Raw genomic sequence first — 25,839 nt, 5'->3', positions numbered from 1 at the left:
TTTCATGATATCCATATGCATCAGACATAGTTGCATGCCTGTCTCTTCCATTATATGCAAATCTCTCTCATGCATATTCATTACGGATATCCTGAGAACCTGACTGAGGGAGGGGGGTCCCCCAGGACAAGGTTAAGAACCACTGGTAACATTCTCCATTGTTATATCTATTAGCTCCTTGCCTACCCCCCCCCCCCCCTCCTTCAAAAATAACCCCCTATGAGCTATTTGGTTGCTTATTTGTGATTTCTTCTAATTCTTTCAGCTCCCTTTCCTTCAAAATGTGCTTTCATTCTCTTTTTTTAATCCTCATTCTTGAAGTATTTTGTGATCTTTGGCATGCATCCACACTGTATTATCATGACTAGTTAAGACATGCCAAACTCTCTTGACATTTTTACAAAGGGACTGGCTTCCTCAGAATCCACTTTTTTTTTCCATAGTCCGATAATGATTTTGTCAGCTGTACTTAATGGGAAAACATTCAGTGGTCAGTTTGCTGCATGTTAATAGGCTACAGGAATGTTCCAGAATGTAGGCCTTTCTCTCATCACACTGAGCAACAGTATGTTTCTGTGTCAACTACTTGGGAAAGACAATATAGGCTATGTGTGTAGTTACGACAACTTTTGTTACATTTACCAAGGCATTTCAGTGAACTGTCTTTCATTTGAAGAGGTAGTTTCTCCAGAAGACTGGACCCTGTTTTCAAAAATTGTTTCTTATCATTTTCCAATAGTGAAACACATAGCCTGATTAATTTTGTAACGTTATGAAATCACGCGAGAGTTGAGTTACTCCCATGTAGGTGGTAGAGCGATAAACTACCGCTTATGAATAAAAAATTTGAATGGTGGAAATTTTCAAATTATCCATGTGGCCTACCAGTCAACTTACAAAGGGAAACTCCCAGGGAGGCTTTTCTTCAAAAATTTAGACAATGGGAACGGTGCAGCCCTGTCTTAAAGAAGGCCCAATGCACCCATGTGAATGCAAGGGATTTCAAAATGAAACCACTAGAGTTGCACTGAATTCGGCCCCCAGTAGTCTCCTAAATACATTACAGGCAGTCCCCGGGATAAGAACGAGTTCCTTTTTTTTTTTTTTAAACCTTTCTTAAGTTGAATTTGTATGTAACTCAGATCCCGTACAGTACACACACTATAAAAACATTAAAGAAACAGTCCTCAAAATAAAGTCCTGTAGTTTAAATAGAAAGATAGGTTTACACTTACTTTTGTTCTTCATCCGTCCCTCTGCCACATCACATCCAACACTTCTCCCTCTCATCTCTCTCTTCCTCACGCTTCTCCCACTACCATGTTCAATATGTCTCTCTCCCTCCCTATGCCCAACAATACTCCTTGTTCATTTCCCCATGTGCACCATCTCTTTTCCTCTCACTCAGACACCCAGACCCAACACTTCTCCCTTTCTATTCCCTCCCCCACCTCAGCATCTCTTTCCCTCACTCCTTCAATTCTTCTATCCTATGTCTCAACTTCATGCTCCCCTCCCTCGTGTCCCAAGTTCATGCTCCCTCCCTCCCTTCTTCCTTCCATACTTTATTTGAACTTTGTGCTCCCTCCCTTCCTTCTGTGTCCCAGTGCGCCCCTCTTCCTCCCTTCAGTGTCCCAATGTGCTCGTCATCTTTCCCCCTCTATGCTGTGTCCCAAATTCATACCTTCCTCCCGCGGGTGTTTACCTTCTGTAGCCAGTTCCCTCCTCACAAAGCCACAGCCTGCGGCTGACCCGAAAACCCTCCCTCTGGGGGATTCATTTGCTTAGTGGATTATCATATCAGTTTTTAAATGGAGCACATTCCTAGGAAAGAGATGTTACCTGTAGTATGCTGCAAAGTTCAGTTCTGAGTCTAGTTCTTTTTAACCTTTTTTGTATGCAATATTGTGGAAAGGCTGTTTGGCAAGGTTTACCTCTTTGTGAATGATACCAAAATCTGCAATTGAGTAGAAACCCATGAAGGTGTGGATAACATGAGAAGGGACCTAGCAAAGCTTGAAGAATAGTCCAGAAGTTGGCAGCTAAGATTTAATGCTAAAAAATGCAGGTAGAAATCCAAAGGAAGGTGGGGGAAGAGAGATACCAAATTGTGGGAGTGAGGGGCGCAATGCAGGAATTGGCTCAGGACACTACAGTCCCTTGAGCTATCCCTAAAGGGGACAAACTTAAAGATCTCAATATTTTCGGGAAACGTAAGTTTGATCACTTGACACTGTTGCTTCAGAGTCTTCATTGGCTTCCTGTCTATTTTAGAGTTCAGTTTAAACGTGCCTGTGTTATTTTTAAAATTATTTATGGTATCTTCACTCCTCTAGTTACTTTATCCTGGAATCTTCTCTTTTGCAAGGGGCAACCAACAATATAAATTATCTCTCCCTTCCAGAAAAGGGACTAAGAGAAGTTAATATTTTTGGCCAATCTTTGATTTTTAAGTTTTCTCAACTTTAGAACGATCTTCCGTTCCTTTTAAGAAGTTCTGGTTCTCTCTTATTCTTTCGGAAGCTTTTGAAAACTACTTTATTCACTAAACACTTTGGAAATTAATTATTTTCGATATCTTTCTTTTATGGTTCTTATTTTTTAAGTTAACTATTGTAAACCGAGTTGAGCTTTCTTAGAATGAAAGCTCGGTATATAAAGCCAAATACAGTGGAACCTTGGTTTACGAGCATAATTCGTTCCAGAAGCATGCTCGTAAACCAAATTGTTCGTATATCAAAGCAAGTTTCCCCATAAGTAGTAAGGGAAACTCGCTTTGATTGGTTCCACCTCCTCCCCCCCGAGGCTACCGGCGCTGCTCCATTCCCCCCCCCCCTTGAAGCCACTGATGCTGCTCCATATCCCTCTCCGTGATCCGGCATCCCCCCTGCGAACCGGCATCCTCCCCCTGCTCGCGTTGCCCCCCCCTCCACCGCGATCCTACATTCCCCCCCCCCGAGCACGGCAATGACATCCCTTACCCCGACTGGGCACCAGTGTCAGTGCCCAAAGATCCTCCCTCTTCTGGTGCGGCCTGGGCTGGGCGGGGCATCGGAGATCCTCCCTCTCCTGGGCTGGGCCGGGCTGGACTGGCTTCGAGCATTTGCGCATGCTCAAAGCCTTCTGGTCTCGCTCTCTCCAAGATTCTCAGATTCAGAATCTCGGAGAGAGCAAGACCAGAAGGCTTTGAGCATGCGCAAATGCTCAAAGCCAATCCAGCCCGACCCAGCCCAGGCCGCGCCAGAAGAGGGAGGATCTTCAGGCACCGGCACTGTTGCCCAGTCGGGGTAAGAGATGTCATTGCCATGCTCGGGGGGGGGGGATGTAGGATCGCAGGGGGGGGGCAGACGTGAGCGGGGGGATGCCGGATCGCGGGGGGGGGGGGGTGCTCGTACAGCGAGGCAAGCTCGGTTTACGAGGCACCAAGTTTGCAAATGTTTTGCTCGTCTTGCAAAACACTTGCAAACTGGTGCACTCGTAAACCGAGGTACCACTGTATTAGATTAGATTAGTACTTTGGAAGAAAAGCAGCAGAGGGGAGATAAGATAGAAACATTTGAATGGTATAGAAAATGTAATAAATGAATATCTCCTTAGCATAATGCACAGAAGGTGAGTCTCTTTCAACTGAAAGGAAACTCTAGAGTGAGGAGGCAAAGGATGGAGGTGAATGGGGATACTTAGGAGTAACCTAAGGAAATACGGAATTTAACACAGAGGAGGTGGTAAATTCATGGTACGGCGTCCCTGAGGTAGTGGTCGGATTCAAGAAAGCTTGGGATAAGTATATAGGAGGAGTTGATGGATGGGCAAATGAGATAGTATCTGTTTTCACTATTTCCCAGTCCCACGGCGACATTGATTTGCTAGAATTTTCTGAGGGATTTAATCATAAGTTTTCTGTCATTTGTGGATCCTTTAGTGTTTTAGTTTAGTTTCTAAAGCATTGATAGATTGTGCTTAATGCACTACAAGATTTTCTAAGTGCATCTTGCTACAACTTGGCCCCCATTGTTCTCTATATGTGTGCATTCTTATATAAAAAAGCAGAGAACCCACTGGTGGGCAAGTGTTTTAGGAAGAAGCTCCTTAGTAGAGACACTAGAAGGAACTCAAGTTCACAAATGGTGATTTCCTCATCTTGATGGGGCGATTGAAACAAATATTAGCTTTTTCATGCTAATTTTCAGTATACGTTTGTATATGAGTGGAGTGGAATGAGTAGATGTGAATCGCTTGTTTACTCTTTCCAAAAAGACTAGGACTAGGGGGCATGCGATGAAGCTACTAAGTAGTGAATTTATAACAAACCAGAGAAAATATTTCTTTGCACAACGTGTAATTAAACTCTGGAATTCATTGCCAGAGAATGTGGTAAAATCAGTTAGCTTAGCGGGGTTTAAAAAAGGTTTGGATAATTTCCTAAAAGAGAAGTCCATGGGCCATTATTGAGATGGGCTTGGGGAAATCCACTGCTTATTCCTAGGATAAGTGGTATAAAATCTGTTTTCCTCTTTGGGATCTTGCCAAGACTTGTGACCTGGGTTGGCTACTGTTGGAAACTGGGCTTGATGGACCTTCTGTCTGTCCCAGGAAGGCAGTTCTTATGTTCATCGTTTGGTGTAGGTACAGTTGCACAAAGCATGATTTATTGGGATGAATGGAAGTTTGTGCAACCACAGTGTATGAGAGAACATGTAAGATAAGGTGCAATTGAAAATATTAGGTTGGACATAGTAACATAGTAGATGACGGCAGATAAAGACCCGAATGGTCCATCCAGTCTGCCCAACCTGATTCAATTTAAATTTTTTCTTCTTAGCTATTTCTGGTCAAGAATCCAAAGCTCTACCCGGTACTTTGCTTGGGTTCCAACTGCCGAAATCTCCATCAAAACCTACACTCCAGCCCATTTTCATGATCTGCTACAAAGAAAAACAATGGTCTCGCTCTCTTTAAAAGCAGTTTTTGGCATAAGAAATTACAGCCAATGGGGTTTCAGCCAAAAACTGATTTATGGCCAGATAAGACTGTTTCCCAAAGACACAGAATGGGATAATCAGGTTCTTCATCACCTTTTCATGACTTGTGTGAGAGAAAAACAGGATCACCCCCATAGGGTTTAAGTCAGTGGTCTCAAACTCAAATCCTTTGCAGGGCCACATTTTGGATTTGTGGGTACTTGGAGGGCCTCAGAAAAAAATAATGACGTATTAAAGAAATGACAATTTTGCATGAGGTAAAACTCTTTATAGTTTATAAATCTTTCCTTTTGGTTAAGTCTTAATAATAATATTACCATTTATAGCTAAAGAGACAGATGATCAAGAAACTGTTTTAATTTTACTTTTGTGATTATGATAAACATACCGAGGGCCTCAAAATAGTATCTGGTGGGCCGCGAGTTTGAGACCACTGGTTTAATGGGAACTGTGCCAGCCAAAGACAGTGGTATATACGAGTATATTGAGGGAGTCGGATGACTTGGAAAGCATTAATGGAATGTTTGTTGTGGCTTTTTATCTTGCATGCATCAAATAACCTTTTTTTTTTCCTACATTATCTCCCCAAATCCTCCTCTATGACCAACACACCTCGGCGAAACTAGAATCTGGAGCCCCCGAGTCGATTTCTGAAATCACCCGAGGGCAGTGGCTTGGTTTTATGAGAGATGGTTTATTCATGAATTCTTGTGTGTGTTATTATTGCTGGCAGATGTTTTAGGTGTTATGCACTTGTGGGTGATTTGATTTTTAGGCATGAGGATTTATACCAACTTAACCCGGGTATAAATTGTCGCACCTAAATTAGGTGTGCATCAGGTGTATTCTTTAACAGTGCACGCAGATACTTGGAATGCCCAAGCCCCTCCCACGGTCAAACCTCCTTTTCAAATCTGCAGGTCAGAATTTACGCACACATCTTTATAGAACTGTGTGTAGCATGCGTGCATAAATTATAATTGGTGCCAATTAGCAGTGATAATTGATTAGCGCCCAATTTGCACTAATTTTTATTAAGCAATTAAATTACTTGCACAGTTTGAGTGAGCACACAATTTTGAGCGCTATATATAGAATTAGGGAGTTAACAAACATGTGATAAGTTCTTTTGCCTGGTATTGCAAGGTAAGCCATGCGTTGCTTACTTAGGGCCCCTTTTACAAAGCTGTGGTAGCGATTCCCAGCACAGCAAATGCAACAAAAGCCATAGAAATTATTGAATGGGCTTTGTTGCATTGGCCGCGCTGAGAATCACTGCCATGGCTTTGTAAAAGAGACCCTTAATTTTTCTGAATTTCTCTGACAGAACGTTTGGCATAGGTGGAGAGTGGGTGTGAAAGTGTTAACTAGCTAACACGTTCGAGGTAACGTGCTACATGTCAAATTCACAAAATGGGACTACTTTCTGACTAGGAAGTGGTGAGTCCACCCATGTTACCTGCGGCCAGGTGTGGTATGCTAATTAGCATTTTAACACAGAACTAATATTAGAAAATACTGGTTCTACCCCCACTGAATGCCACATAAAATTTACAGCTACTCCACAGTGTTGATGTATTGTTTTTAAGATTTTCCACGGTATCTTTGCTCCTCTGCTATGGAATGTTTATAGATTTTCATATGCAAGAGGCATTCATCGATTTAAACTTTCTCTTCCTTCTAGGAAAGGAATTCAAGGAGTTAAGAATTTTAGCAGCTCTCTGGCGTTTAAATTTCCTCAATTATGGAATGAACTTCCCCTAATTTTGAGGTGTCCCAGTTCCTTCCAACTCTTCCATAAACTTCTAAAAACTTTTTTATTCGCTAAACATTTTGAAAACTAACTCTTATATTTTAGTTTACTTTATTTTTTTAATTTATTGTTAACCGCGTCGAGCTTCCTTTGGTTGAAGATCCGGTATATAAGGTTAAGTTTTAGTTTACTTTAGTATATTCCCCTAAGCCAGGGGTAGGCAATTCTAGTTCTCGAGAGCCGGAGCCAGGTCAGGTTTTCAGGATATCCACAATGAATATGTAGGAGATGGATTTGCACGCACTGCCTCCTTGAGATGCAAATCTATCTTGTGCATATTTATGGTGGATATCCTGAAAACCTGACCTGCCTCCGGCTCTTGAGGACCGGAATTGCCTACCCCTGCCTAAGCCACAGCAACTACAAGTTTTTACTGTGGCTTAGTGAAAGGATCCCCCAAGTCTTAAAACAACATAGAATTTGGACTATGTGTATGAGTTCAAATGAAACTTCTCTTTTCTGTCTTTAAAAGTATGACTTTGAGAATATGACATATTTAGAGTAAATTTACCTTGCCACTTTACAAAACAATTTAAATCCATATCTATGAAAATTTAAAAGTAGAAAAGCTGAAACACTTTAAAAGAAAACCAAAGCCGTCATGAAGGAGGCAAAAAAAATATATATAAATCACGTAACCCTTGTTTTTTTTTCAACAGACATCCTTTCAGGCTTTAAGTTTGGCACTTTAATTGTTTCCACAATTTTGACCGGGTGGATTCCTAATTGTACTAACATTACTCCCTGATCCACCCCCGCAGCACATACAACTTCTCGGCAGATGGTTTCCACAGTTCAGCTGCTGGTGCAAATCTCTGTCTGGGCTCTGGGGTCCACGGGGGAGTTGACTGGATGAGGAAACTGGCATTCCGTTACCGGAGAGTGAAGGAGATGTACAATACCTACAGGAACAATGTCGGGGGTGAGTATCCAGCCAGGGGTGTTTTGTTCTTCCATAGATGAGAACTTTGCTGTGGAAAATTCCAGGGTTTACCACAGAGAGCAACTGTCACAGGAACAGAATTGTATGTCTAATCTAGTGTGTTGCGAATTTTTAAAGCTGCGGTACTCTATATGCTCGGACATCGACGTGATGAAATCATGCACGTGTGTGATGTCATCACATCAACATCCGCAGTCCTGAGCCTACTATTGCCACGAGGAGGGGGTGCTGCAGAAGGAGAGGTGAGGAGCGCAGGCGCCGGATGACTTCAGGACATGCCTGTCGCCACACCTCTCTTCCTCGCCGGCATCTCGGGGCACACAGTACGCAATACACTGGTCTAATCTGAAGTTGTTACTTCAGCTGCTCAGGAGCTAAATTGGTGCTTCCCCAGTACTGAAGGAGAAATAGCCAATACCGGCAGACCTGTTCATTGCACACATAAAGGAATCCGCTCCAGTGTGCACAGATAGCAGTTGCCCAGGTGAAGGAGTGGCCTGATGGTTATGGCAGTTACCAGGTTCATTTCCCTGTGACTGGGCAAGTCACTTAATCCCCCACTGCCCCAGGTATAGAACTTAGATTGTAAGCCCACTAGAAGAGTGTGGCATAGTGCTTAGAGCTATAGCCTCAGCACCCTGAGGTTGTGGGTTCAAATCCTGCACTACTCCCTGTGACCCTGTGCAAGTCACTTAATTCTCCCCTGCCCAAGGTACATTAGATAGATTGTGAGCCCAGTATGTAAACCGCTTTGAGTGTGGTGATATACAAGTTCCAATCCCTTTCACAAGGGATGGAAAAAGTTCCTGCATATAGTATATGTAAACCGCTTTCATTGTGCCCACAGAAAGGTGGCATATCAAGTCTTTTACCCTTCCTGTATTGTGGTCTTCTTTTTTCTCTTCTTTCATGTCACTTCATTCCCTGGCTGTTCCATTCTGCAGATCTCTTTGCCCTACTGTGCATGCAGTTATTACAGAGCTCATGGCCCTGTTTGGTTGTCTCTTGCTGTAGGTTTGATTGGCGCACCTAAGAGAGAAACATGGCTGCAGCTGAGGGCAGAAATGGAAGCTCTAACTGACCTCTGGCTCACTCACGCACTGAAAGCCTTGAATTTAATACATTCTAGGTAAGAGCGCAGACCTGGTTCGTCACCTGCTTTTGCAGCTCACAAGAAAGTTTTGTATTGTACATGTACACACCCATAGAGCAGTCACAGGTGGGCCTGGGTGGACAGAGGTCCGTGCCCCAACAGTGCATCCTTGCTGTGGTCAGTGGGGCTGCCCAAGCTTGCATTATATTATGAAAGGAGTGTCACTTTGTAAGATTAAACTAAGAGGTTCTTTAAAGCTGGCGGTTACAGGCCACGATGAGGGCAGGATACTACCCCTGAAAATCTAGGGGTTATGGTTAAAATATACAAATGTAGAGAGCTGAAAAGGACCCTCAGGGCAGCTTGATTATACCAACCAGACAATGCAACATAAGCAAAGATGAGACTTCACTGTGGTTTTAAATCACCACCTATGATATTTGATGTATAATGTAGTTTTTAATAGTCTTAGGGTTACCAGACATCCGGGAAAACCCGAGTTTTGGAAAGCCCCGACGAGCTCCAGCCACATCTGGAGGGCTTCCAAGCATGCGCGAATGATGTCGCGCACATCTGCATTCGCTCAAGGCCCGGAGCGTGGGGAGGAAGAAATGAGGCTTTCTGGGGGCGGAGCTGGATGAGGCTAGGGGCAGAGCAGAGCGGGGCCATGTGTCTGGGTTTTTGCAACAGTAAATCTGGTAACCCTAAATAGTCTTCATTCAAACTCAGTCGCAGCACTGTGAAAGTGGGGACTTTTCTCTCTTAAGAATTAAGAGTGTAATGCCGAGAGCAGCTCCTAGTCCTTCCTGCTTAATTCTTGCTGTTATGTTTATTTTATATTTTACTTCTAGACCTAACTGCGTAAATGTATTGGTCACCACCACTCAGCTCATACCAGCCCTGGCTAAAGTCCTGTTGTATGGATTAGGAACAGTCTTTCCTATTGAAAACATTTACAGTGCAACGAAGACAGGTAAGAGCCCACTTAATTGGTTGTTAGAATGTGAAGGGAAAGGAATGGACAGATTGTTGCATCCCAGGGCTGAGAATGTTCTTGGCAGCCTCCGTAGTTCTGGCAGCCATTTCTATTGTTTCGTGGTAAGAGATGGGAGGAGTCCTGAGTGTCGGATGAAAATATGTACAAAGCAAAAGGAGGGGGGACAAAGGCATGAAATACTATAGCTTATCACTGGAGGGCTGAGCAAAATATATGTTTATATAAACAGGATGGAGTCGGTATACAGGAAGGATACTAAAATGGTCCGTGGTCTACGTCATGAGGCGTACTGAAACAGACGTAAAGATTTCAATATGTATACTTAGGAGGAAAGATAAGGAAATGCAGGAGAGGGGAGATATGATAGAGATTTTTTTTAATACCTACGTGGCATAAATATGCATGAGGCGGGTCTCTTTCAATTGAAAGGAAACACCAGCATGAGAGGGTATGGGTTGAAGTTAAGAGGTGATCGGCTCAGAAATAAAATAAGGACTTTTTTTTTTAAACAGAAAGAGTGATAGATGCGTGGAACAGTCTCCTGGTCAAGATGGCAGACACAAAGACTATATCTGAATTCAAGAAAGCATGGGGCAGGCATGTAGGATCTCTTGGGGAGAGGAGGAGATGCTGCAGATGGGCCATTTGGCCTTTTATCTGCCGTCATTTTTCTAAAACCATAAAGCTCTATGACCTCACAATGCAGGTGTAAAGAGCCCTCGCCTATAGGGAGAGAGGAGAGAGTGGATGCTGCGGATGGGCAGACTGGATGGACCATTTGGAAGGTCCTGCCAAACCAATCTGATCAGCTTCTTTGACTGGGTAACAAGAAAGTTGGATATAGGGGAGTCCCTGTACGTCGTGTACTTGGACTTCAGCAAAGCGTTTGATAGCGTCCCACACCGCAGGTTATTGTGCAAGATGAGCTCGATGGGATTAGGTAAAACATTAACTGCATGGGTTAAGGACTGGCTTAGAGGTAGACTTCAGAGGGTAGTGGTAAACGGTACCCTCTCCGATACGACGGAGGTGATCAGCGGAGTGCCGCAGGGCTCGGTCTTAGGCCCGATGCTATTTAACATCTTCGTAAGAGACTTGTCTAAGGGGCTTCAAGGTAAAATTAGATTATTCGCCAATGACGCCAAACTATGAAACATAGTAGACAAAAACACAGTGCCCGACAAAAGCTCAATGCCCGACAGTATGACGCAAGACCTACTCCTACTGGAGCATTGGTCAAAGACTTGGCAACTAAGTTTCTTTCCTTTCTTTCCAAATGATCTTTATTAACAACTGCAAAGGAATTCTGCAACTAAGTTTCAATGCCAAAAAATGCAAGGTCATGCACCTAGGCAACAAAAATCCATGCAGGATTTACTCCCTAAATGGTGAGATCCTAGCAAAGACTGTAGCAGAACGAGACATAGAAGTGATCATTAGCGAAGACATGAAGACTGCCAATCAAGTGGAGAAAGCTTCATCCAAGGCTAGACAAATCATGGGTTGTATCCGTAGAAGTTTCATCAGCTGTAAGCCCGAGGTCATAATGACGTTGTACAGATGCATGGTGAGACCCCATCAGGAATACTGTGTACAATTCTGGAGACCACATTACCAAAAGGATGTGCAGAGAATTGAGTCGGTTCAGCGAATGGCCACCAGGATGGTCTCAGGACTCAAGGATCTCCCGTATGAGGAACGGCTGGGTAAGTTGCAGCTTTACTCACTCGAGGTACACAGAGAAAGGGGAGACATGATCGAGACGTTGAAATATATCACGGGCCGTATCGAGGTGGAAGAAGATATCTTCTTTCTTAAAGGACCCATGGCAACAAGAGGGCATCCACTGAAAATCAGGGTTGGGAAATTTCATGGAGACACCAGAAAATATTTCTTCATCGAAAGGGTGGTTGACCGCTGGAATAATCTCCCACTACAGGTAATCGAGGCCAGCAGCGTGCCAAATTTTAAGAAAAGATGGGATTGGCATATGGGATCTCTTCATGGAGGAAGTTAGGGGGTGGGTCACTAGTGTGGTCAGACTAGATGGGCCGTAGCCCTTTTCTGCCGTCATTTTCTATGTTTCTATATTTCTGTGTAGGGGAATTTTTTTATGATCACATCTACCTTCCTTGGTCAAGAAGAATGGAAGACTGTTGGTCCTTATCTACTGTTATCTCAAAGATTGTTATTTATTAGGATTTTTTAATCACTTTTACAAAGCTTTTAAATGGACTATCTATGGGGTAAAACCACAAGAGATGATATTTAATCAGAATTCTGTAGCCATCTTATCAAAATGTTGTCAACAGATTGAAAAAGAAGTTATAGACTCTATTGGGTCTACTGAAATACAGCCCTGAAAAAAGCCAGACGCGTTTCCATTTTCCCCTGCTTAGGCAATGAGGTTGCATTGCTCACTAGCAGGTGGGATGCGCTCAGGCACCTCGCAGTAAGTTCCAAACTGGCACGCACTACTGCGTGTCAAAATACATTAATTTTTGTTGAAAGGGGTGGAGAGTGGGTGTTGCTAGTGCACTATGGCCCTGTTCTACAAATGGCACCTAGTCGATTTCCGCACGGAACTTCAATTTTTTTTTAATTGGAGTGATAATTGTTCATTGGAAGCTTCAATACCACTGCTAATACCTAATTATCTTTCTGACTCATTCACATTTAATAGTTCAAACCATCTTAGACCAGTGGTTCCCAACCGTGTCCTGGAGGACCACCAGGCCAATCGGGTTTTCAGGCTAGCCCTAATGAATATGCATGAGAGAGATTTGCATATACTGGAAGTGATAGGCGTGCAGATCTGCTCCATGCATATTCATTAGAGCTAGCCTGAAAACCCGATTGGCCTGGTGGTCCTCCAGGACACGGTTGAAACCACTGTCTTAGACAATCTCATGCGCTATTTACCTTTCTATCAGTTAAGGGCTGTAAATTTTTAAAAATTCATCAATGTCATCTGTCTTATCGAGTGACATCCTGGGACAGGGATTTGATCCGTTTAATTATGTCCTCCGATACCTATCAACATTTTAGGCGATCTTTAAAAACGCATCTTTGTATTAAATCAGGGGTGCCCACACTTTTTGGGCTTGCGAGCTACTTTTAAAATGACCAAGTCAAAATGATCTACCAACAATAAAAATGCTAAACATATATATATACTGTATATTTATTTATTTATATATATATATATATATATATATATATATATACACACCGAGTGTACTTTGTATTTATGTTCAAATATTTTTTTTATTATACAGCCCCCCTCCCCCGAAGGCCTGACCCCCCCTGAAGGTCTGCACATTCCCCCTCAAAGGTTGACTCCCCCCCCTGAAGGCCTGCACTACCTTGAAGGACTGCACTCCCCCCCCCCCCCCCCCGAAGGCCTACCCTCCCCACATCCATTTACCTAATTCCAGCAGGGAGCAGTCTGCAGAGAGGATCGCTGGTACTTTACCGATCCTTGCAGGTTGCCATAGGCCTCAGGAGCTGTCTTCCCTCTGCCCCAAGCCTGTCTCTGACTTAGAGGAGGGGCAGGACCACGGCAGAGGGAAGACAGCTTCTGAGGCCTATGGCAACCTGTAAGAATTGCTAAAGTACTACCTGCCACCTGCCGTCTCCCATTCGTCCCCTTTGAAGATCCCCACAGGAATAAGGAAGTTAAATTAATAGAATACTTAGGCACAGAAAAACAAAGAAATACTTCCAAGAACTGCCCCATAAGAACTGCCTGTCACAATGCTCATTAGTGGAACTGAATAAAAGACAAGTACAATGGATTTAGAAGGGGGACTATCCGCCCGGGTGCACGGCTTGGAGGGGTGCACAGCCGGCCAGGTCCGGGTCATCCTGCCTTTCTTTTCCCCCGGTCCGCGCTCGGGGCTTGCGCCTGCCTGGTCCTGCGCCGACGCTCGAATGGTGCCGTCAACTCCTGCGAGTCTCGCGATAACAAACAGCACCATTTGGGCGGCGGGTGCGAGCCCCGTGCGCAGACCGGTGGAAAGGAAGGGCAGGAGGACCCGGACGGCTGTGCATCCCTCCAAGCCATGCACCCGGGGCGGGGGCGGACCGCCCCACCTCGGTACGCCACTGATTGGGAGGCTGATTTTGGGGTTTTTAAAATTGTATATCGGGCAGCATTAGGCCTCGCTCTTACCTCAATCATTACAGGCGCTTCTATTTCTTGTGATGCGCTGAGCTTCGTCCCCCACCGACCTTCACCCCGCCCTTCCAGCACTCTGATTGGCCAGCGTTCTTTAAGAGGCGGGCCAGTCAGGAGGGGAAAAAAAGAGAAGGGAAGAAGGGAACCTGCTGTGCGATCGACTGGGGTCGCCTGAGCGAACGACCTGTCGATCGCGATCGACGCGTTGGGCACCCCTGTATTAGATCATTTGGCTAATAGATGTGTTTCGTACACAGTTTTCATCCTCGTTTTTGTATACATTCTGCTTTCTGTAAATCACTTAGAATTTAAAGGTACTGCGGGTATATAAGCAAGTTTTTATGTTATGTTATGACTGGGGAGTCAATTCAGAGCTGTTTGCATGAGCAGTTCTGTAATGGTGTTACAATACAGCACAGTTACTTACCGTAACAGGTGTTATCCAGGGACAGCAGGCATATATTCTCACATGTGGGTGACGTCATCTACGGAGCCCCGGCGCGGACAGCTTTTCAAGCAAACTTGCTAGAAGTTTCAAGTTTGCACACTGCACCACGCATGTGCGTGCCTTCTGCCCACTAGAGGGCGCATCCCACCTCGTGGTCCTCAGTTCCATAACTAGCTTAGAAGCCATCCCCGGGGAGGTGGGCGGGTTGTGAGAATATATGCCTGCTGTCCCTGGATAACACCTGTTACGGTAAGTAACTGTGCTTTATCCCAGGACAAGCAGGCATGATATTCTCACATGTGGGTGACCTCCAAGCCAAACCAAAAAGGGCAGGTGGGAGGATGGCAAATTTAAGAAAACAGATTTTGTAAAACTGACTGGCCAAACCGGCCGTCATTCCTGGACAGAGTGTCCAGACAGTAGTGAGAGGTGAATGTATGAACCGAAGACCAAGTGGCAGCCTTACATATGTCTTCCATCGGGGTGGAACGGAGGAAGGCTATCGAAGCTGCCATTGCTCGGACCTTGTGCCCCGTGACTCGACCCGGGGGAGGAAGGCCAGCCTGAGTATAGCAAAGGGAAATGCACGCCGCCAACCAGTTAGACAGAGTGCGCTTGGAAACTGGGTGCCCTAATCGATTGGGATCGAAGGACAAGAATAATTGCGGGACCTTCCGATGGGACTTGGTGCGTTGAAGGTAAAATGCCAACGCCCTCTTACAGTCAAGCGTGTGGAGCGCCGTCTCGCCAGGATGGGAGTGGGGCTTAGGGAAGAACACAGGAAGGACAATGGACTGATTGAGGTGGAAATCAGAAACAACCTTCGGGACGAACTTAGGATGGGTGCGGAGGACCACCTTGTCATGATGGAATACGGTGAAGGGTGGGTCCGCAACCAAGGCTTGTAGTTCCCCAATCCGCCTAGCGGAGGTGAGGGCAATCAGAAACACCACCTTCCAAGTCAGAAATTTCAAGAGGGACTTGTTGAGTGGCTCAAAGGGTGGTTTCATCAGTTGAGCTAAAACCACATTCAAATTCCATACGACTGGGGGAGGTTTGAGCGGGGGACAAACCCTGAGTAATCCTTTCATGAAGCGTGTCACCAAGGGATGGAGAGACAGAGGGCGTCCATCCAGGTGTTGGTGGAAGGCGGAAATCGCACTAAGATGGACACGCACCGAAGTGGTTTTCAGGCCAGAGCGCGACAAATGGAATAAGTAGTCCAGAACCGAGGGTACCGGGGCCGATACCGGGTCCAGGAGGAAAGATGAGCACCAGGTGGAAAACCTGGTCCATTTCTGCGAATAGCAAAGCCTCGTCGAGATCTTGCGGGAGGCTTCCAGCACTTCCCTCACTGATTGAGACAGGTCCGGAGGGGTCAGGGAACAAGAAACCAAGCTGTCAGGTGCAATGACTGCAGATTGGGATGTAACATGGATCCTTGATTTTGAGATAGCAGAGAAGGACAGACAGGCAGAAGAAGGGGTTCCCTGGCGCTGAGTTGGAGCAGTAGGGAGAACCAGTTCTGACGCGGCCACCGAGGAGCTATGAGAATCATCGTGGCCGTGGACGATCTGAGATGTACCAACGTTCGCATGATCAGAGGGAAAGGAGGGAATGCATAGAGGAACTTCCCGTCCCAATCGAGAAGGAAGGCATCCGCCTCCAGACGATCCCGCGAGTACATCCGAGAGCAATACAGTGGTAGTTTGTGTGTCTCCGGAGAGGCGAACAGATCTACCTGTGGCGTTCCCCAGCGAGCGAAGACCTCGTGCAGAACTGCTGAGTGTAGAGTCCACTCGTGGGGTTGCAGGAGTCGACTGAGTTTGTCCGCCAGACAATTCAGTTCCCCCTGGATGTAGACCGCCCGGAGGAAGATGTTCCGGGAGGCCGCCCACTCCCAGAGGCGAAGGGCCTCGGAGCAGAGGGGCCACGACCCCGTTCCCCCCTGTTTGTTCACATAGTACATTGCTACTTGGTTGTCCGTGCGGACGAGGACCACCTGGTCCTGTACTACGTGAACGAAGGCTCGAAGTGCTAGGAAGATGGCCCGAAGCTCTAGCACGTTGATGTGACAGCGACGGTCCTCTGCCGACCACAGGCCCTGTGTGCGAAGACCGTCGAGGTGGGCTCCCCACGCGTAGTCCGAGGAGTCCGTGGTCAGAACCTTGCGAAATGGGGGAGTGCGAAACATTAGTCCCGTGGACAGATTTGAAGAGTCTGTCCACCAACTTAGCGATTTCCGCAAAAGCGGAGTCACCGAAATGAGGCGCGACTCCGGATCGCACTCCTGGCGCCATTGTGATGCGAGTGTATACTGAGGGATCCTCAGATGCAGCCTCGCAAATGGCGTGACGTGTACCGTCGAGGCCATATGGCCGAGCAGCATCATCATGCGCTTGGCCGACACCCTTGGTAGTTGAGAGACCTGGCGGCTCATCCGTACCAAGACTTCCAACCGTTGGGTCGGAAGGTAGGAGCGCAGGCGCACCGTGTCCAGCACCGCACCTATGAATTGAAGAGACTGAGCCGGCCTCAACTGAGACTTTGGAAAGTTTATCTCGAATCCGAGGGTTTGCAGGAAGGCAATAGACTGTCGGGTCGCTGAGATAACCTCCTCCCTGGTCGGGGCTTTGATGAGCCAGTCGTCCAGGTAAGGGAACACATGGAGCCCGCGAGACCTCAGGGCTGCCGCCACTACTACCATGCACTTCGTGAATACTCGTGGGGACGCGGCCAGGCCGAAGGGCAGGACTCTGTACTGGAGGTGTAGGTCTCCCACCTGGAATCGTAAGAATTTTCGGCAGGTGGGGTGCACCGGGACATGGGTATATGCTTCCTTCAAGTCGAGGGAGCACATCCAGTCCCCTTCCTCCAAAAGAGGATACAAGACCGGGAGAGATAGCATTCGAAATTTCTCCCTGGCCAGGCATTTGTTGAGCTTCCTGAGGTCGAGTATGGGGCGCATGTCCCCGGTCTTTTTTGGGACCAAAAAGTAACGGGAGTAAAATCCCGTCCCCCACTGGTCCTTGGGGACCGGCTCGACCGCCCGAAGCTTCAGGAGAGCTTTGGCTTCGGTCAGAAGGGTCGGTAGTTGCGACCGGTTGCACAAGGCTAAATTTGGGGGACTGTCCGGTGGCGAGGACACAAAATTGAGCGAGTAGCCTTCGGAGACGATCCGGAGCACCCAAGCGTCTGAGGTAATCGCGGTCCATGCCTTCCGGAAGGACCGAAGACGCCCCCCGATGGGAAGGGGTTCTGGTGAAGGTGCGGAGGGGAACCCGCCCCGTCCGCTCAGCCCGTCAAAAGGAAGGCGCGGGCTTAGAAGGGCCCTGCGCCGGGGCTTGGGTTTGTCCCCCTCTGCCTCGTTGAGACGGACGTCTCGGAGGCGGTCTTGAGAAAGACGGGGTCGACTTCTGGGGGTACCGGCGCGGCGGAGGCCGGAAAGGTTTCTGCGGCGGGGGCCTAGGTTTGGGGCGGACCAGGGATGCTAAAGAGCGTTCCTGTTCCGACAACCGCTTGGTCGCCGCCTCCAAAGACTCGTCAAATAACTCGGACCCCACACAGGGCAGGTCTGCAAGACGTTCCTGCAGGTTTGGGTCCATGTCGAGGGTGCGAAGCCAGGCCAAGCGGCGCATGGCCACTGCGAGGGCCGACACCCTCGAAACCAGCTCAAAGGTGTCGTACACTGAATGGAATAGGTACAACCGCAATTGAGACAGGTTGGACATAAACTTATCGAATCCTGCTCTTTGGGAGTCCGGTAACGAGTTCCGATATTGAGGAAGGTCCTTCACCATCCCACGCAAGTAGGAGGAAAAGGTGAAGGAGTAATTTAGAACTCTGGTGGCCATCAGAGTGTTTGAATAGAGGCGACGGCCAAACTTGTCCAGGGTCCGCCCCTCCCTGCCGGGTGGAACCGCCGCAGAAACCCGTGAGGGCTGTGATTTTTTAAGGGCAGATTCCACCAGGAGGGACTGGTGGGAGAGCTGCGCCTTATCAAACCCTTTCGGGGGAATCGTCCTATACTTTGATTCCATTTTTGACGGGACAGACGTGCCTGTAAGAGGGCTCGACAAGTTCTTCAGCCAGGTCTGCAGGAGGACACTGTTGAGAGGGAGTCTAGGTACCTCTCTAGGGGGAGTGGGAAGGTCCTGTTCCTCTAGAAATTCCTTGGAATATTTGGAACCTACCATCAGGTCAATCCCCAGGGCTTGGGCCATGTCCTGGACAAAAGATGAGAAGGAGGACGGCCTAGCCTGGGGGGACGGGGTTCTCGACCGTCCCGCCGAGGAGCGGGGGGAGGCCTCATGGGAATACTGAGGATTCCTAACCGATCCTGAATCCCAGGATCCTCTCTCCACGGCCCTCGAGGGGGAGGGTGAAATCATCCTCCTAGGGGAGTCCCTGGGGGAGGATCCCGGGGTCCGTGGGGTCCTCTCCCGTTTCCTCGGCGAGGCGGCACGGGAAGACTTTCCCCGGGGTGAGCGGAGGAGCCTCGGATTATCGAGGCGCAACTCCGACACCTGCAGCGCCTCGCCCCCGAACGACGAGGAACGATCGCGCCGAGGCGAGCCTCGGGGTCGCTTAGGCTTCCTCGATCGGCGCCTCGTCCGAGGTCGCCTCGAGGGCGAGGCGTCCGGGGAAGATCCCGAAGCCGAGGAGGAAAGTCGGCGCACTCTGCGGAACTTTTCTTTTGGGCGGACACTGCGCTCAGGAGGCTCCCCCGAGGTCGAGGTCCGGGGCGGGGCCGAGGCCGAGGTGGACGGGGCCGCAATACCCGAGACCGAGGTCGCCGAGGCCGGGGCTCCCGAGGTCGAGGGAGCTGAGACCGGGGCCTCCGAGGCCGGGGGCGCCCCGGCCGAGGTCGACGCCGCCGGGCCCGCAGCACGCTGCAGCACTTCCAGGGCTCCCGACAGCTCCGATGAGATCAAGGCTCGAAGGAGATCCTGGAAGGCCGGAATCCCCACGAAGGTGGGGAGTTCCGAGTCCGGGGCACACTCCCTGGAGGGCGACCTCGGTCTCGAGTATTCCCTCGGGGTGTGCGGAGTCGAGGTCCGATGCGGGGTCGGGGTCGACCCACCCGCTTTGGCCTGACTCGAGGATGGCTTCTTTGCTGAAGGGGATGGAACAGAGGACTTACCCGAAGTTGGCTTCGATGACGACGGCTTCGAAGATGAGGGCCGAGGCGACGCCGAGGCCCCCGAGGACGCCGAGGCCGAGGTCAAGGCCGGGGCCGAAGCCGAGGCCGACGTCGAGGCCTTGGGCGGCGCGTCGACGGCGAACAATTCCGCCATTCTGGCCTTACGGCGACGGAGGGCCCTGTTCTGGAAGGTAGCACAGCGATCACACGAGGCTGTTGGATGTTCGGGCCCAAGGCAGACAATGCACCACCGGTGAGGGTCGGTGATGGAGAGTAGTCTCTCACACCGGCTGCATTTCTTGAATCCCGTAACAGGACGGGACATCGACGAGAAAAAGAAGAAGGCCGGGAACGACCGACGTTCCCCGGCTCAGGCTTCCGGGAGCCCCCGGAGCCCAACGAAAAACAATTATTATTATTTTTTTTTTTTTTTTTTTTTTTTTTGTAAAACGGACGAAAAATAAAGCAGCACCGCGATTAATCCGATCAATAAACAAACTAAACGCGGCAGCTAGAAGGCAAAAACACTGGAGCTCAGATCCACAGGGCTTTCTTGCTCCGCGGAAAAATTTGAACTGAGGACCACGAGGTGGGATGCGCCCTCTAGTGGGCAGAAGGCACGCACATGCGTGGTGCAGTGTGCAAACTTGAAACTTCTAGCAAGTTTGCTTGAAAAGCTGTCCGCGCCGGGGCTCCGTAGATGACGTCACCCACATGTGAGAATATCATGCCTGCTTGTCCTGGGATAAATGAGTTTAACACCACAAAAAGCCAATTAAAAAAAAACCCAATTGTAAAATGATAAGTTTCACGTGGAAATCGCCAAGGCGCCTACATAAAGTGAGCGTGGGTAGGGGTAAAGTTTAGGTGTGAATTGCCTTAGGCACAGTTATTTTAGGCCAGGAAAACCCTGGTCTAATATACCAGCCCCTAACATTATGACACCTTCCAGTGCCTAAGTTGAGTTAAGCACCGCCAAGCATGTATTAGTGGATTGACAACCAAGTGGACTGACAACTTCACCAAATGGTGGTGCCGTTTATATAGAATCAGGGCCTAACTGAATAGTGCAGAATCGTCATGTGAGCCCTTTCCATCTACCAAATAGGCGTCAGTAAGAGCGGTATTTGCGGTATAGAAGTGAAAAAAATAAGCAAAGTTCTATGCGGTTCTGAAAAGATAAAGAATACAGCAACAAATGCCTAACTTCCAAAAGGATTCTATAAAGAAATTTGTTTTTAAAGCACGTCGAAACTGTTGGTAAGAGTTAGAAGATGTAAATACATAATTCAGATCCCTCACCCATAAAGCCGCTTGGAAAGACAACAGACGCTCCTGAAATTTTTTTAAATTTGCAACCCTTTGCAGATGGAAAAGAGAATGTTTGGAGTTAGTGATGATAAAAGATTCCACAAGATATTCTGGAATGAGACCTGTCAGTGCCTTAAAACAAACGCATCCAAACTTAAACTTCATCCTCGCCTCGACCAGCAATCAACGTGGTAATTGTTTTAAGATGGCTCTCCGCTGATGACATTAGTGCATGGCCCTTCATCGGTCCAATTTTCAACACTTAATTCCAGTAATATAGTTGTTAGGTTGAATTTTATATTCATAAGATCATTTCATCATAAGAACATAAGCAGTGCCTCCGCCGGGTCAGACCATAGGTACATCCTGCCCAGCAGTCCGCTCCCGCGGCGGCCCAACAGGTCTGAATCACCAGAAGGGGCCCCCTTGCCACCTTGGTTCCTCATTGAAGTCCTATCTTCCCATCAAAGTCCTAGCCCTCCGGTCTTGCACATGCACGACCTGGTTGGCTCTCTATACTTATTACCTGGTTAGCTTCTATACTTGTGTTACATCCCAGCACCTCTCTCAGTATCCCACGATCCCTTTATCCCTCAGGAATCCGTCCAATCCCTGTTTGAATCCCTGTACCGTACTCTGCCTGATCACTTCCTCCGGTAGCGCATTCCAAGTGTCCACGACCCTTTGGGTGAAGAAAAACTTCCTTGCATTTGTTTTGAACCTATCTCCCTTCAGTTTCTCCGAATGTCCCCTCGTACCTGTTGTCCCCCTCAGTCTGAAGAATCTGTCCCTATCCACCCTCTCTATGCCCCTCATGATCTTGAAGGTCTCTATCATATCTCCCCTGAGCCTCCTTTTTCCAGAGAGAAGAGCCCCAGCCTATCCAACCTCTCGGCGTATGGGCAGTGTTCCAGCCCTCTTACCAGTTTCATTGCTCTCCTTTAGACTCTCTCAAGTACCGCCATGTCCTTCTTGAGGTGCGGCGACCAATACTGAACGCAGTATTCCAGATGCGGACGCACCATCGCTCGATACAATGGTATGATGACTTCCCGCGTCCTGGTTGTTATGCCCCTCTTTATGATACCCAGCATCCTGTTGGCTTTTTTCGAGGCTGCTGCGCACTGTGCAGATGGCTTCAGTGATGCATCCACCAGTACACCCAAGTCTCTCTCAAGTCTGCTGTCTCCCAACAATGCCCCCCCCCCAATTTGTAGTTGAACAACGGGTTCTTTTTCCCTATATGCATGACCTTGCATTTTTCCACGTTAAAGCGCATTTGCCATTTGTTTGCCCAGTCTTCCAGCTTGTCCAGGTCCCTTTGCAGGTCCTCACACTCCTCCCTGGACCTAACTCTGCCGCACAGTTTGGTATCGTCTGCAAATTTTATAACCTCGAACTTTGCCTCCTTTTCCAGGTCATTGATAAATATGTTGAAGAGTAACGGCCCCAGCACCGATCCCTGTGGCACCCTGTGGCGCTCGTGACTCCCCGCCAGTCAGAATATTGGCCCTTTACTCCGACCCTCTGCAGTCTACCCGACAACCAATGCTTGATCCATCTGTGCACATCCCCTCCCACCCCATGGTTCCACAGCTTCCTAAGCAGCCTTTCATGTGGCACCTTGTCGAAAGCCTTTTGAAAATCGAGGTAAATGATGTCTATGGGTTCCCCATTGTCCACCCGACTGCTTATTCCCTCAAAGAAGTACAGAAGGTTCGTTAAACATGACCTTCCCTTACAGAATCCGTGCTGGCTTGTTCTCAGTAGGCCAATCACAGCAAGGGAGCAGTCAGCTGACATGAGTTCATGTTTTGCCTAAAGAGGCTGTTTCAAGGCAACTTTCCCCTTACAAATTGGATTTCTTGATCATACTCGCCCTCTGATGGTCCCGATATGTATGGCTATATAATTATTGTGTATATATTTTGAAAGTTCTTTACATACCCATAAGTGAACTTTGAAGTAGTGTGCATTATACTCAACATTAGTGTATAGCCAATTAATACAAAAATTGGAAAATCGGCCATTTTGCTGCTGTGATAAAAATGGCCTTCAAGGATGCATTATGGCCACTTTTTACCTCAACTTATTAAAAGGATCCCTGAACCCAATTAATGAATAAAGCAGAAAGTTATTGCATTCATGGAGACAATGAAGGTGAGAAAGCAAATATAATGATGCAATGCAATTAATTTAGAACTTTGGCGATAGTGTTAATAGTTAAGAACGTCTATTCCTTGCACCAAAATGGCATTATCTATGTTAGCTCTTTAACAAAACCCAGTAAATAGGCCCCTTAAAACTGCAGCAGGCATACAGTGAAATGAAGCAACGCACAGCTCTAGACATGTCATATAAAGCAATTATCACATAGCAAAAAAAAGGCTCCAACTTAAAGTAAACAGTTCTGTTCATATGTTGTGGACTATGGAAGTCACCCACTCATCTTCTTTACTCTGCCATTATAAAGGCACTGTCTTTTGTCTTTTCTAGGGAAAGAGAGCTGCTTTGAGAGAATAATGCAAAGATTTGGAAGGAAAGCCGTGTACGTTGTGATAGGGGATGGTGTTGAAGAGGAACAAGGAGCAAAAAAGGTAATTGATAATTGTCCCGGTTTTCAAATTTCCATTCTAAATCAACCTTACTTTTGCTGAATTTTTCCTTATGCTGCATCTTTTTTCATGATGGAATTCCCCCTCATATTCACATATACCTTGACTTATCGGTGCATTTTTCTAGAAAAACTATTCTCAGATCCCAGGCCCCTTTTCAAGACTTGGATGATCAGCCAGGCCTCCTGCAACCAACCACAGAATCCATGCAAAGGCAGCACTGGGGCCCGGATTATGTAAGCAGCACCCATCATGACAGGCGCCGTTCCCGGAATCGCGGCTCCCAAGGAGAGGGTTACCAGATTTTCCCAAAGGAAATCCGGACCCATAGCCATACCTTGCCCCCTTAACCTATTTGTGCGTCAGGACAGCATCCACGCATGAGTGATGTCACTGCGTTGCATCCGTGCATGCTGTCCTGACAAAGCGCCGGGTTTTGAAAAGTCATCCGGACCCCTGGGCATGTCCTCAAAAGGACATGGCTGAAGAAATCTGGACGTCTGGTAACCCCTATCCTAGGCTTCAGAAATGTAGGCCGGGGTTTTAGAGGCCTAGGATCCTTCCAGAATCACAACTAGTGTTGCCGAGCCCAGTGCCACCCCTAAACAGGCGCTTCGACATCACTAGGGCAACGCTAGGTACTATGGACCTAGGTGCCGATCTGGGAGGCCACCTAGCAGCACCTAATTTTTTGTTTTAATTGGATTTTGGATGGCGTGATCAATTATCGACCCTTAAGTTAGTTGCCGGTAGGTGTGATCTAGGTGGCTGCCACTGATTAACCTTCGTCAACTTTTTGAGAATCCGGGCCTGAGTGTGTGGAACCCGAGTTCTGTTATTAACAGGTGGGGACCATGGGTCATTTTTATCAAGCACTGGAAAAGGTGTGGGGTACTTGATACCCCCTCAAAAATAAAGCCCTGCTTGTTATTCTCTTATGAACACACCTGTTTGTCAGCTTAAAATATCAATATGGCTTACAACGGTTGAAAGTTAGGAGTATCACAGAACGGCAAATGATGGAAAAACACCCTGGGGATAAACATTCAGCTGGCAGCGGTGAGTGGTTTCCTGACCACCACTGGCCTTATTCCCAGCTATTCAGTGCCAAAGCTACGTCTGGGCTTCAGCACTGAACATCCGGCTTAAGCGAGGCCAGCATTCAGAACTTAACCACCCACAGGGTACCTCAAAGATAGGACCATTGGTATAGTTGGGGGAGGGGGGCGGTTCACCTAAGGGCGCGGCTCCTCTCCTTGGCGCACGCCCCATGCCTTCCTCGGTGCGAGGTTGCTGCCCGCCTCAACGTCAGCGCTCTCTCCAAAGTCGCTTGTGGGACCCACGCCTAGGAAGTGATGTCAAAGGGTGAGTGGACACTGCTCACACCGGAGAAGTTAAAAAGGTCAAAGGAAGGGAAGGGGGCCACCGCTCACCCATTCTATGCCCCTGGATAGGACTGTGTTTTATGTGGTACCATTTATACAGTTACCTGACTAATTAAGTGCTGACTCCGCCCCAGAACACCTCCAAAATAGCTGGTTTTCAGTTAGGCACTAACTTTCGGCAGCAATAACCACTTAAGTGCTACTGAAAATTAGTGGCTAGCACCAAACAAGTGATTTTAAGCAGTTAGCTGTCATTTTTGGCCAGTTAAATCATTTTGAATATATCAGCCAGCTGGTCTTTATGGAAAGGACCCGACACGGCCAGGTGTCGGGGTTATTAGTGATGATATGAAGGCTGCCAATCAGGTGGAGAAGGCTTCGTCCAAGGCAAGACAAATGATGGGCTGCCTCCGTAGGGGTTTTGTTAGCAGAAAACCTGAAGTCATAATGTCGTTGTACAGATCCATGGTGAGACCTCATCTGGAGTATTGTGTTCAATTCTGGAGACCGCACTACCGGAAAGATGTGTTGAGAATTGAGTCGGTTCAGCGAATGGCTACCAGGATGGTCTTGGGGCTCAGGGAACTCACGTACGAAGAAAGGCTAAAAAAACTGCGGATGTACGAAGAGAGAGGGGAGACATGATTGAGACCTTTAAGTATATTACGGGACGTATAGAGGTCAAAGATGCTATCTTCTGTCTTACAGGGCCCTCGGTTACAAGAGGGCACTCGCTGAAAGTCAAGGGAGGGAAATTTCATGGTGATACCAGGAAGTACTTCTTCACCGAAAGGGTAATCGATCATTGGAACGAGCTACCTCAGCAGGTGATTGAGGCCAACAACGTGTCAGATTTTAAGAGAAAATGGGATATTCACGTGGGATCTGTAGGAGAATAAAAGTCAGGGAGTGGGTCATTGGTGTGGGCA

The 25,839-nt window shown here is 47.6% G+C and overlaps 1 protein-coding gene across 5 annotated transcripts in view; it reads left to right on the top strand.

Moving 5' to 3' along the window:
• EYA2 (EYA transcriptional coactivator and phosphatase 2) overlaps positions 1–25,839 on the top strand; it is a 261,571-nt gene that overhangs the window by 227,070 nt on the left and 8,662 nt on the right. For all 5 annotated transcript variants that reach the window (XM_033915077.1, XM_033915079.1, XM_033915075.1 and 2 more), the window contains 4 exons: positions 7,557–7,717; positions 8,753–8,867; positions 9,683–9,804; positions 23,407–23,507. In XM_033915077.1, coding sequence (XP_033770968.1) covers positions 7,557–7,717; positions 8,753–8,867; positions 9,683–9,804; positions 23,407–23,507 — 499 coding nt within the window. The remainder of the gene's footprint in view (positions 1–7,556; positions 7,718–8,752; positions 8,868–9,682; positions 9,805–23,406; positions 23,508–25,839) is intronic.

Source organism: Geotrypetes seraphini, chromosome 11 (genome assembly GCF_902459505.1).
Source record: "Geotrypetes seraphini chromosome 11, aGeoSer1.1, whole genome shotgun sequence".
In the NCBI taxonomy this organism is placed as follows: Eukaryota; Metazoa; Chordata; class Amphibia; order Gymnophiona; family Dermophiidae; genus Geotrypetes; species Geotrypetes seraphini.
This window is presented reverse-complemented; position numbering and strand designations above follow the sequence as displayed.